Source organism: Lagopus leucura, unplaced genomic scaffold (assembly GCF_019238085.1).
Source record: "Lagopus leucura isolate 7727_CA_CO unplaced genomic scaffold, USGS_WTPT01 Super-Scaffold_100026, whole genome shotgun sequence".
Lineage (NCBI taxonomy): Eukaryota > Metazoa > Chordata > Aves > Galliformes > Phasianidae > Lagopus > Lagopus leucura.
In genome coordinates, this window is record NW_024962277.1 from 1,762,496 (window position 1) to 1,774,501 (window position 12,006).

A 12,006-nucleotide genomic window follows, 5' to 3' on the forward strand; every position below is an offset into this window, starting at 1 on the left:
CCAATTACACAGAAATAACAGGCAGCCCTGGTATTTGTTGTAGAGGGATAACGTACTTGGTGCTACAGCACTACACCACAGCAAGACATAGATGAGACAGACAGAGCAACCATGTGTGCACGTGTATATAATAAGTTATATATATACGCATGTGCGTCCTATTTCCACTAAGAAAGCAGCACTGTCTTTATTGCTAACAGTGCTACCTGTATGTACACACACTTATAAATACCATTCTGCTTATAAACAGCACAAAGGCAGAAAACAGAACTCTAAACTCAGGCAATAAGAAAACGAATGATAAGGAGGGAAAACTGAATTGAATATAAAGAGGGGGGGAGGGTGGGTATCAGAAACATCAGGTAATGAAAAAAGCTCTCAAAAGGAAGGACTAAAAGCATGGCTTGTTTTTCTCTCTATGGACCAGACTGGACAAACACTCCAGCGCTCAGCTCTAACAAAGAGACAAGATTACATTCTAAGTCTTTTTGTTCTGCCTTTAACAAGTCTTCATAGTGATACACTGATGAGACCAGATACCAGATTGTTATCTAAATTCAGCTGCTAAATTCAGTGTTAAAACACTAAGTTCAAACCACACGCTGCCACATTTATTTCACAAGTCGAGCCTGAGGATGAATTCCTCCAAGACGAAGCAGCCCATAAGCATCATTCTCCCCTCTGCAAAGGTACTCTAAATGCCAGGGAAACAAAATCACCCGGAAGGCTCTGACAGTTCACCCTTCAGCACACAGACTGCAAATGCATCTCTACAGTAATCCTGAAGACTGAAAAGGAAGAAAACACTTAGTTGCTGTTTGCATAGAAGCTGCTCGTAATTTGATGTAATGTACTGTACATCAGTCAACACATATTGAAGAGCAAACATACAGGCTGCAGAGAAGGCAGAGAGGCAGTGCTGACATCTAACGCATTTTATTTACGCTGTTATAGATGTTCTTTGAGTTCATCAAATTACCAATCAATTTATCTGATCTCTAAAAGCTGGTGTACTGCAATACATTAACTACTAAACTTTACAAGCTTTCAGCAAAACAACCATAAAACAGGGGAACTGAGCACTGAAGTGGGCTTAAGGCAGAGGGTGGCAGCACAAAGCAGCCTCTCCCTGCAGACAGGGATGCTGTGGGGAGACAGTGGAAGCACAGCCTCTGCCCCACGCTGCCCTGTGGGTACCAGCAGGTAGAAGGAATCGGGGATGCTGCAGCCCCTCCTTTTCCACCAGCGTGACATTTAGTGTGAGTAACTGAAAGAGAGGAGGAGGATGGAAGGTCAAAAGCACATCAGATGGCAATTCCCGTTTTGTTATTATTTCGCTTTATTGCTGCTCCGAAACTTCACTGACAAACGGGATAAAATTTTGCTCCTCTAAAAATCCAAGGCTAGAGCCTGAAAGGGAACACCACAGTGTCAGACAGCCAGCCCAAGCAACTGGGAAGAGATCTGGATGATTAGGAGGGATCTTGTCAGTCTATTTCAGAAAACTATACTGTGGATTAACCTTCCCGCACTCAGAAGATCAAATCAACAGTTTGATGAACTGGGTGCTTCATTATATTGCTCCATTGGCCTGAAAGGAAAACCACTTTTGTGGATCAGAGCTGTTGCAGAGTCACACAATGCACTACAGCAGTTTGGGGAAGAGGAAGGCTTGCAGCAGGGGATGAGATGAGATTTCAACAAATTAGGCAAAGAAAAAATGGAAATTGGAAATATTGTAAAACCAAATTATGAAAGAGGGGACAAGGACTACTACTGAAAGGAGAAGGCATCTTTGGAGAACCGCTTAGTTTCATGCTCTCTGTTCTCCCTCAGAATACCCCACAGCACTTTATAGAGCAATAAGTTAGCGACTGGTGATACAGTGACCAGGGGCAAACAAAGCAGCCATTACACACACTGCAATAGCTCACACGCAGCCCTAAGATGTTACAGGCCATTTTATTGAGAAAATAAATGGTGTCAGCGACACCCGCCAGGAACTATCAACTCATTTAGAGAAGGGCACTGAATGTTTAATTCCCACTGAGAGGGCAGAGGGCTCAGTTCAAGAACACCTCTCCGTAGCTTTCTGCTGCAAGGCTAGGTGAGTGCTCCATAGCTCTCACAGATACAGGAACATCCTGGGAGCATAACTCAGGGAATGGATTCCTCATCTCGTTCAATAGAAGCCCCTGCCACCTTTGCCAAGGGACATCGGTTTGCTCTGCCCCACAGAGGGGGAAGCTGCTCCAAGAACAAGGATCGAGGCCAATAAGAATAACAAACAAGAGTAAATTCACCTCTCTCCCATTTAGCACACACTGAATGCCTTACAAACATAAATTACGTGTTAAGTGCAATGGCAAGAAGATTCATTTAAACAAACCAGGTGAGTGCCACACATAAAATTACAAGATTCGTGATGCTAAGCAGAGAAAGAAGTGCAGTCTACTTTATTAATAAAAAAATCTATTTATTTAATGCATTCCTTTCCCACTTGCATAAATGCGCCACAGCTTACAAATACCTCTTCTGCTACTTACTGTTCTGAAAAGCTACAAGCAGAAAACATTGCATATTAATGTACCCACCACCCTCAGTAGTCCATTGCCACCTAATAGAAGATAACATGGGAGCCGCAGCTTAGGAAAATCCAAACAAAGAACAGATATCAAACTACAGCAAGGAGTTTCACTTCATCTGCTGAGATCACCTTCAGACTCTCCACTGCTTCACGCTTCCTCAAACAGCTACACAGGTTTTTCTGTATTGTAGCACTGCCCTTAAATTTGGTTAGGTTAAACCAAGCAAGAGGCCAAATAGCAAAACAAATCTAACAAATATTAACCTGGGAGAAAGTATACAACTAACATTCTAAGTGAAATCCCTTGGTATCCAAAGGGTTGTAGGAGAGACTGCATTTCTTTATCATTCTTTTTTAAAAGATGTTTCTACAATTTGAAGATGGCAGGACAATGAATATCCAGAATCCTTAACATAAATCCCAGTTCTGGACAGTATGTATGCTAATGACTTGAAACAAGCTCCCTCCATCTCCTGCTGCCCCTGTTTATCAGTAACACATTCAGGATTGAAACAACATCAGCTTAAGCCTCCAAACTGCATATTTCTAAGGTTTTCATTTCAGAGTTATCAGGCCCAGCTCTCATCCACTCTACCCAGGGAAACTCTACAGTAAAAAAAAAAATCTCATTTGTAACAGTTGAAATGAGACCCACTTTTAGTGAAACAACTCCAAATTGCATGGATATAATGTAAAACCATCGTTTCAAGTTAGAGTTAAAAACGTTTAACCATTCCTACCACAGTACCCAGGTCTCATTACTGGACTATTTATTGGAGATGAGACAGCCACATTGCAAGCAGGGCCAGAACAGAAGGTCCATATCATCACTTCCAAACTCCTGGCACTTACATATGGCCATGTAAGAAGTGGTCAGTTCAAAGGCTTCGCTTCCTGCATCTTTCTCGATCACAGAAATACTTCAGCTACTTACTTCAGAACAAGAACTACCAAAGAGCTCAAAAGACTGAAACCCACACCTACAATGAACTGCTAGAACTAAAGTTGGGAAGCTTAAGAGCATGGCCAGTATCCCAATCCTCCACAAAGCAGTTGTTCAATAAAATGTTTTGGAACTTATTTTTATTTTAGAAGGAGTATAAAAAGATGACAGCCCTTCACACGTACACAAACCCTAACAACCTGACACAAAGGGCAGATAGAAAGAGCATCTCCCAGTAAGAAACTGTATTACCGGATCCATCCTGGGACAGCTACTTCATGTGTCCAAATCTGCACTCAGAGCTGAGTGCTGGAAGCAGCAGTGCGTGGCATTTGCTCAACAGAAGTCAGAAATGCAAATCAATCATTCAGCATTCCCTAAGAAACAGAACCAAATGACAGTTCTCATAAGGCTACCACATAAATTCAAGGCATATCCGCATATAATGATCATTACGTGTGCAGTTCTGCTTCCCATCTCTCCAGGATGATTGAATAGAGGTGAAAACCTTTCTAACCATCCTGATTGGTCACATTTAAGCATGCTAAGAATTCCACAGGTAAAAACCTGGGAATGAGGATGTTTGAGCCTGAATAGAGATAGCATCAAGAAACACAGATCTACAAAACCACGAGGGGCATAAAGGGAGGCAAGAACTTAGTGTCACAGCTCTCATAAGGAAAGGGCAACAAGATTAACAGGTACAAAATCTCTGTTCAAAACACACAGAAGGAAGCACAGAGTTCACACAACATACAGCTGGGTGGGGAACTGCTCAAGAAGAGGCTAGACTATGGAAAATAGCAATCCATCTAGGATTAGCAAACACACAGACATCTCAGGAAGTACCTGAGTCACAAACGACCACAGGCTGAGAAAGCATTTGGAGCAGATATCACATATACTTGCCCTGATATTGCACTCAGTCTCTGGGCAGCCATTGTTGGTCAGTATGGAACAATAAAATGAACGCCCAGGTTTTCTTCTTCCAGAATTTTAATAGAAGATGTGGGGAAAATGTGGGGAAAAACCCAAAAGAAACACTGCAGTTATTTCTTAATACATGCCCTTTCCTGTGAAAATTTTAATAAAAAGCTGTCTGGCAAAATCCAGTTTAAGATCTATTTGAAATAAGGTACACCTGTAGTTCATCTCATGCAAAACCTTTTTAGCCTTTGTATAGCTTTACTGTTTCACAACACTTTGCCCTTCCTTTATAAGCTATTCCATCTTACAGATGGAGTAACGGAGATAGATGGACTAAGTAATTGTTTCAAACTCCCCAAAGAGAAACAGCTATTAGAAAATGAGGAGTTTTTTGCTTCCAATTCTGTGTTCTGTCCAGTAGATTACAGCACTCTCTTAGAGATTACAAAATAAAGGGATAATATATTCACACAATCTGCCGCATTCGGGGGAACTACTGAGTTCAATTCTGGTCAATACATCTCAAAGACAGAACTGCAGGGTAAAGGGTTCAAAGATAACCAAGCAGAATGAGAAACCTGGAAAAATATCACCTATACAAACAGAGGCTGAAAAGGTGAGGACTGCTAAGCTTAGTGGGAAGGTAAAAAAGGGAACAGAACAGAAATCTACAGAGAATGACTAATGAAGAACTCCTTTCATCCCCTTCACATAAGGCATATTAAAGGACAAGAACTATTTGAAATTGGAGAAAGGATTTATAGTGCACATAGCTAACCCACGGCACACAGTGCCACGTGATACTGAGGCAAAGAGCTAAACAAGTGCAGAAAAAAGTGGCTGAGACGAGAATGCTGGCAATGACCCAAGTTCCATTACGGCAAATAAAAATACTGAATGAAAATAAACTTCTGCTGCAAGCCACGTGTCAGCAATCGACAGCTCTTCAGACAGTTCTCAAAGCCATTGTCCAAGGGGATTCTATTGTTCGAAGGGGTTTGCTGGTTGTGTGCACCTTACCTCACAGTCTTCGTAAGCTGACCACCATCAGGAGAACCAGGACAGCCTGCCTGACACAGCACAGCAGCTACTTTGGCACAAGTAGTGTGCTTCTTAGAAACAACACAGCAGCTCTTTGCATCCTACCGGGAAGGTGATTGGTTCTTTCCATCAACCATTCAGAAAATCCCTTCAAAACAAACTTAGAGAACTTGCCATCTTGACTTCTGTTGTCAGGAAGAATTGGGGACAAAGGCAAACTGAACGTATGGAAAAGGGGAGGACAAGGGGAGTTCCTCACAGCACAGACCCTAGAAGGACATTTGGCTTTTTAGCTCCACGCTGAGCCACCCCATATCCTGGCACCTTCAGACAAGCAGTGACCATGCTCCAGATGGCCATCCCTTCCAGCAACAGTAGAAAAAGGAAACTTCTCCTTCAACTCATTCTCTCTGATGCTTTTGCCTTTTTTTCTAATATACCAATGTTGTTTTGTGTTGCTGGTTTGTTTTTTTTTGTTGTTTTTTTTTTCCTTAATGTATGCATGCTACACATGTATTTATATACAGACATAAATAAAAGCCTGAGGTGGAAGGTTTGGGCACAATTCAAGGATTAATAAATAAATAAATACACATCAAGGTCTGCGTGTATTCAACAAATAAAAGCAGAATTATATAAAAGCAACAGCTAATAAAAAAGATTGCTCTGTGCTGTGTTTTCCATCTTTCCAACCATTATAGGAATAAAATTATCCACAGAGATCGAAAACCTTTTTCAAAACTAATACAATTAAGCTTTATTACACTGTTTCAAGTACATTTCTCTCCTCTCCTTTCTAGCCCCCACCACCTCCCACTCCAGACTAACGGTTGAAGGCATTCTTCCATTTTATTATGAACAAGATGCTAGTGTTTGAGGGCCAGAAACTTCCCAGTGTTTCAGGAGAGAAAAGAAACCTTGCGCTTCTTAATCTACTTTTTCTTTGGACAGGTAAGAACTCAAAGGCAGTCTCTGTGCATCTCCACAGTTTGCAGAGGGCTATGAACAAGCAACATTGCTCCCTAAAACGATCCTGCACCAAAACAAACAAAAAAACCCACACTGCATTGTTTAGAAGTCATAAAGGACCCAGATCTGAAAAGGAAAACACTAAATACATAAGCCTTGAAGAGGAGCACAACGCAGGTCAGTCACAAGCATCTCCCCATTCCACTGCCCATAAAGGACACACACAATTTTTCCCTGCTGTTTTGTCTCGTGAGACCAGATCTGGAGAGAAGAGTGTAATGGCAGCACACAGCGTGAGACCAAGACACTGCAAAAAATCCCCTTTGCGTATGAACATATGGACAACTGTGATAATTAGAACGATAGCTGCAGGATTGTCTGCAATTTCACTGAACAATCCCCATTATTCTAGAAATAGAATTTAAAATCTGAATGCAGCACTAAGTGGTAGTTTTAATCGTTTATTTTTTAATGAACTGTATAGATCAAAGTGTTGCAAAATCGTATCACGTGAAATTGCTCGTGGGCATGTTTTACCATCCATGGCTTAAACAAACCAAACTGCTGCATGGACAACCATGCAGCAGCAAGGAATGAGAAAGGGAAAAGACGTGCCAGTAGTTTTCTGTCATTTCTATAATCTGTAATTTTCCTGCATTCCGTATTCACCATGATGCTACATGGCAGTAGTAAAGCTGATTGATTTCCATCTCTTTACGACCCACCTTGCACATTGCTTTGCATTTTTCAGTCACATAAGAATGAATTGGATGTATGCAACTCCCTGTCAGGAGGTCTAATTGCTTCAAACTGGAGAACATTACTCTCCACATTTATTAAAAAATAAAGACTACTTATAATATTATTTCATTTTGCCAGGAAGTAAAAACTGCATTAGTTCATAAGGAACAGCATGGCTGCTCCTATTTTTATGGCATCAATTTTTAAAAACTCATCATGGTAAACAATTAAACAGAGAAGCAAATCCCACATTTAGGGGAGAGATTCAAATCCCTAAATGGATTTTCAAAGGTCATTTCAGGCTTAAAAGATGCTTGACAGCGTCTCTTCAAATCAAGTTCATTTCAAAGGCTTATCCAGCAAGAAACAGTGCTCTGCAGCAACATCCTTTGAACTGCTGGGCTCCCCAGAGGACAATTAATAATACAACTTTAATTCATATTTAGAGCAAGATTTGTGATTTAAGAAAGAGAGACCTAACAAGGATTTTTAACAAAACAAAAAGCACAGAAAATCTAGCTTTCATCTAAACCCCACAATGAAAAAAAAAGTTTGAATTGCTATGAACTTTATTTCAAAATCATCTAGTTAAAAAGCATTTATCTCTAAACGGGAGATCTTCACAGGGCTCTGTTTGCACAGCTCTTTCATTTAATTCCATATGGAATGGGGGCAGACAAAGGGTGCTGACAGATCCGGTGTCAGCACGGTGCTTCTTGGCTCTCTGCTCAGATCCACAGCGGATCCCATTCATACCCAGAGGCCGCAAACAAAGGACAACTTGCCTTACCTTCCTCTCAATGCGCGCCAACTGCTCTTTATAGAAGGCCTCTTGCTGCTTCAGCTCTGCCTCCCTGCCTTGCAGCTCCACAGCCTGGGAAGAAGAACAAAGGAGAATCGGTAGAAGAAGAAATTAAAGGTGAAGAGCACGAGGGCATGGAAAGCACGTGGGATGCAGACTGGAACTCAGAAGATCCACATTGCTCAGGTCTAAAGTATAGGATCCCTGCCAACGCAGCTTCAAACTTTCTGTGTTCTGGTTCACTTGGGACTAAACCCACAGGTCTGAAACACTTGTTAGTAACATACTCAATCGCAATACCTTGGTTTCACTTCTTCTTTCTACATGAAAGCCTATAATTACACAAAGGTAATGCGTCCGGACTTTCCTACCATCATTTTCTGAAGTCTGCCTTACTCAAGTGCATCTCATGAACCATGACGTTTATTACAACTTCCCTCACTTTACCTTAAAAATAAGCCTCAAGTCCTCCATTTCATAAACACCACTTTGAGTGTCAGAAAACTTCTACAGAGGTAACGCATCCCTGCAATAACAAGGGAAACACCCAACGCAAGGCTGTGTTGTAACATTCATGGAGCAACACACTCTCAGACCATACACGTGCTCCTGCACACCTAGTTAAAGCCACTGCCATAACAATTAAGTGCACATCTCTGCATGTACAATACCAGGCTGCACACCCAGAGCTCTTGTTGGATGATACAGACTTGGAAGGAACATGAAGGTCGGAATTCCTCTTCTTTCTTCTTAAGTGCAATGCTTCCAAAGTTTGGTATACAAAAGCACGCTGAAGGCCTTACTCAGTCATCAATTAAACAATGCCCAGTTTAAAAAGTAATAATAAAATTGTTTATAGCAACAGCTTTCGCCTTTCAGCTCTTTACAACTGGCAGCACTTTGCTGCATTCCCACTCTTAAGATGAGTTAGCATTAAGAAAACGTGGCATTGATGGAACTGAGTCAAGCTTTTTAAATCTAAAAATAAAAAGCAACAATAGCTAGAAGAATGGCACTTGTGTTTCTCCTCCCATCCCCCTCCAAGATCTCTGGGGCCTCATAAGTTACCACTGCACAGAAGATCTTTCAAAAGCTAAGCGAGTAGTCAGTTCACCATGAACACACACCCTGCTAACCTACAGCATCCAAGCAGCACCACTCATAACTTTAATGGTGGTACAATCACAGAAAATGCTGGTCCAACGTGATTAAACAGCTGGGACAGAAACATCCCCGTGGGCTCAGACCTGTCATTTTACAGCCAACAGCCATTGTTAATGAGAAAAATTACATCTGAAAGCAAGTTGCCATGCATTTCCTTCTTTCTGCTCCCCTGCTGATGAACTACAGCAGGATAAATAGGACTAAGAAGGGCCTTTAAGACACACAGTGAGAGATGGCTGATGAGTAAAGTATGAGCATGTGAAACAGAGGTTGGGGGTCTGTGTGTGTTTTAAATAAATAAAAAACCAACTCATTCTCATGTTTTTCAGCCCAGCCAACAGGGCCAGGATAAGGCACCAGCTCTGCAGACACATCTGCATGCCTTGTTCTCAAAGGCTCTGCTCAACAGCAAAAGCTGTGGCTTTGGTTTTGCTGGAGCTGCTGTACAACCTCCAGCTTGCACAGCAGATGAAACGTGGCAAGGGGGAGGCCAGGTGAGAGATGAGCCATACCTCTGCAACAACAAGGGCACTGATGGGCACCTCCTAACTGCCAGAATTTCCTTTTTTTTTTTTTTTTTTTTTTTTTTAAATAAGCAAACTGGGATGATCCTTTTGAATACAGATCCACCCTCTGAAGGGGACTAGGCAACTTCAATTGAAATGAAACAGAGAGAAGGGACAGTGGTCTGGTGGGTAAGCAAAGGACCTCAATTCTCCTACTAATTTTCTGCATAATACCCATAAAATAAGATTACTAGAAAAGTGTTTCATATTTCCTTAAGGGTAAAATATATAAGGAAATGAAAGAGTAACAGAGTGCTGTCCCTTCTGCACAATTAAGATAGAAGTTGCTCTCAGTGTAAAGCATAATACAAGATGAAAACAGTCAAAAGATCAATGCTACAAAACACAAGAAAGTGTCTCCGTAGTCCAAGCAAATGAATTACATGGCAGTGCTACTCTTCTGGGGTAGCAGACTTCTCTGAGAACAAAAAAGTACTTACAACAATGCTGGCATCAAGACCTTAGCATACACACCATTCTATTTCCCAGATAATCCCACGTTACCACCATTAAATTGCACGATGAACCAGAGTTTGCAGTGCAAATTTTTACTCACAATTCAAACATGTTTTCAGTGTTTCAAAGAGCTGCTCAAGTATACTGAGAAACATTCTATGGAGTGAAATATCTGCTTGGAAGTTGCTTCTGTTTCCCTCTACTCCCAGCTGTTATTACCAGAAACTTTACACACTTCATGATGATGTTTGAAGTATGAATGGTACAGTCAGGGTGTACATCACTTGAAATATTCACTGTTCCAAACTGGGCTAGACAGCAGGGGACATTTTCAATGAACATAGGATATTTATTAAGACTTCCTCTAGTCCTCTACTCCTCTAGAGTGCCTCCTATTCCCTACCTGAACTCAGAAGCCTGTGATGTCCCAGACAGAACTGGCTGCCAGAGATGATTACAAATTCACAGGGGACTGAGATCGCAGGTGGGAAACAAAGCATCAGAAACACTTTTCACATAAAGGCCTTTAAAAATAAAGAATGGAAGAAGGAGGAAAGATATGCATGATAAGACAGAGGTTTGAAAATCAGATATTGGAAAACTGCATTTCTCATCCACGCTGCAGAAATGACATCTGAGCTGGAACGTGGCATGCAAGAGATGACCAAAGCAGGGAGATGACATCTAAGAAACTGTACTGTAGAACACAGGCTGTCATATCAAGGAGGAGTGAGAAAAAACAAGGAGGGAAGGGAGGCACATTGCAGTTGATTGTAGAATATTCAAATGGACTCTAAATTCTGAATAGTAAAACAGGACAAATATTTGCAAAACAGAATGTATGCAACAAGCAATTTCCCTCTGCACAAAACCACCAGATACATTTAGGAAGTGCTCACGAACTCTTTGTAATGAAATTAAAAGCATTGAATCCCTACAAAAGGACAGTGAAGATAAGCTACAAGCACACTGCTACAGCTTCCAGGTGCATGCATACCTGGACCAGCTGGGGGCTATTTCAAGTTCTACCTACTTTTTAAATCTTCACACTCTTTTCACAGCCCAAAGTTTCTCGAGTTATCTGCATGCCACCCTGAAACACAACAAAGAGCTGGGGCACAGGCGTGTGCAACTCCCTGCCTCCTCCCCACCCTTTATGCAGTGTCCATTTAGATACCACCTGTGACAGCACATCTCTAGAGCTGTGCATTACATATTGGCTCTGCTGAAGAATCCAAGCACTGGCCTGCTAGCTGACAGCCAGGCCAAAAGAAATATTTTGCAAATCTCTTAATTGAGCTGATGAATTATTGGTTCTGTCTGAACAGAACAAGAAACTGAGCCTCATCCTGAGCTGCAGCCAACACACAGCTCAACATGCTGTGCACCTGGTCTTGTAGAGCCAGGCTTCACTCTAGCTACGTCCATTCACAAATCAGCTTTGGTTTTCCTCTGTGAAATAACAGCAGAGTTTTATGACTCTTAATCACAGTTTCCTTCTCATCACCTTGTTAAATGTGAAAACTAAAAAGGAAGTCTGCTTTGGAAGGGCTTCTTGGCAGGGTTAGGTTACAGCAGGCAATGCAGCATGCGGGAATCAAGTGCAGCAAGAGCACAGCCTGCAGCTGCTGGAGACCTGCAGTGCTGCTGGGAGACAGCATGGAAAAGACTACTGGGAAAAAACAGCCCCATCTCTAGAAAGGGAGACTCAGTCTAGAAGGGATGCTGCATACCTCAATCTACTTCCTCAGAAGTAAGTCAGAGCACCTGGCAAGGTTATTGCAAAAGAACTTATCTTCTTCTTAGCCAA

General features: G+C 41.7%; 1 protein-coding gene across 1 annotated transcript in view; it reads right to left on the reverse strand.

The window, feature by feature from the left end:
* Positions 1-12,006, reverse strand: part of CHCHD6 (coiled-coil-helix-coiled-coil-helix domain containing 6) — a 101,111-nt gene that overhangs the window by 58,373 nt on the left and 30,732 nt on the right. The window contains exon 6 of the mRNA XM_042880517.1: positions 7,999-8,082. Coding sequence (XP_042736451.1) covers positions 7,999-8,082 — 84 coding nt within the window. The remainder of the gene's footprint in view (positions 1-7,998; positions 8,083-12,006) is intronic.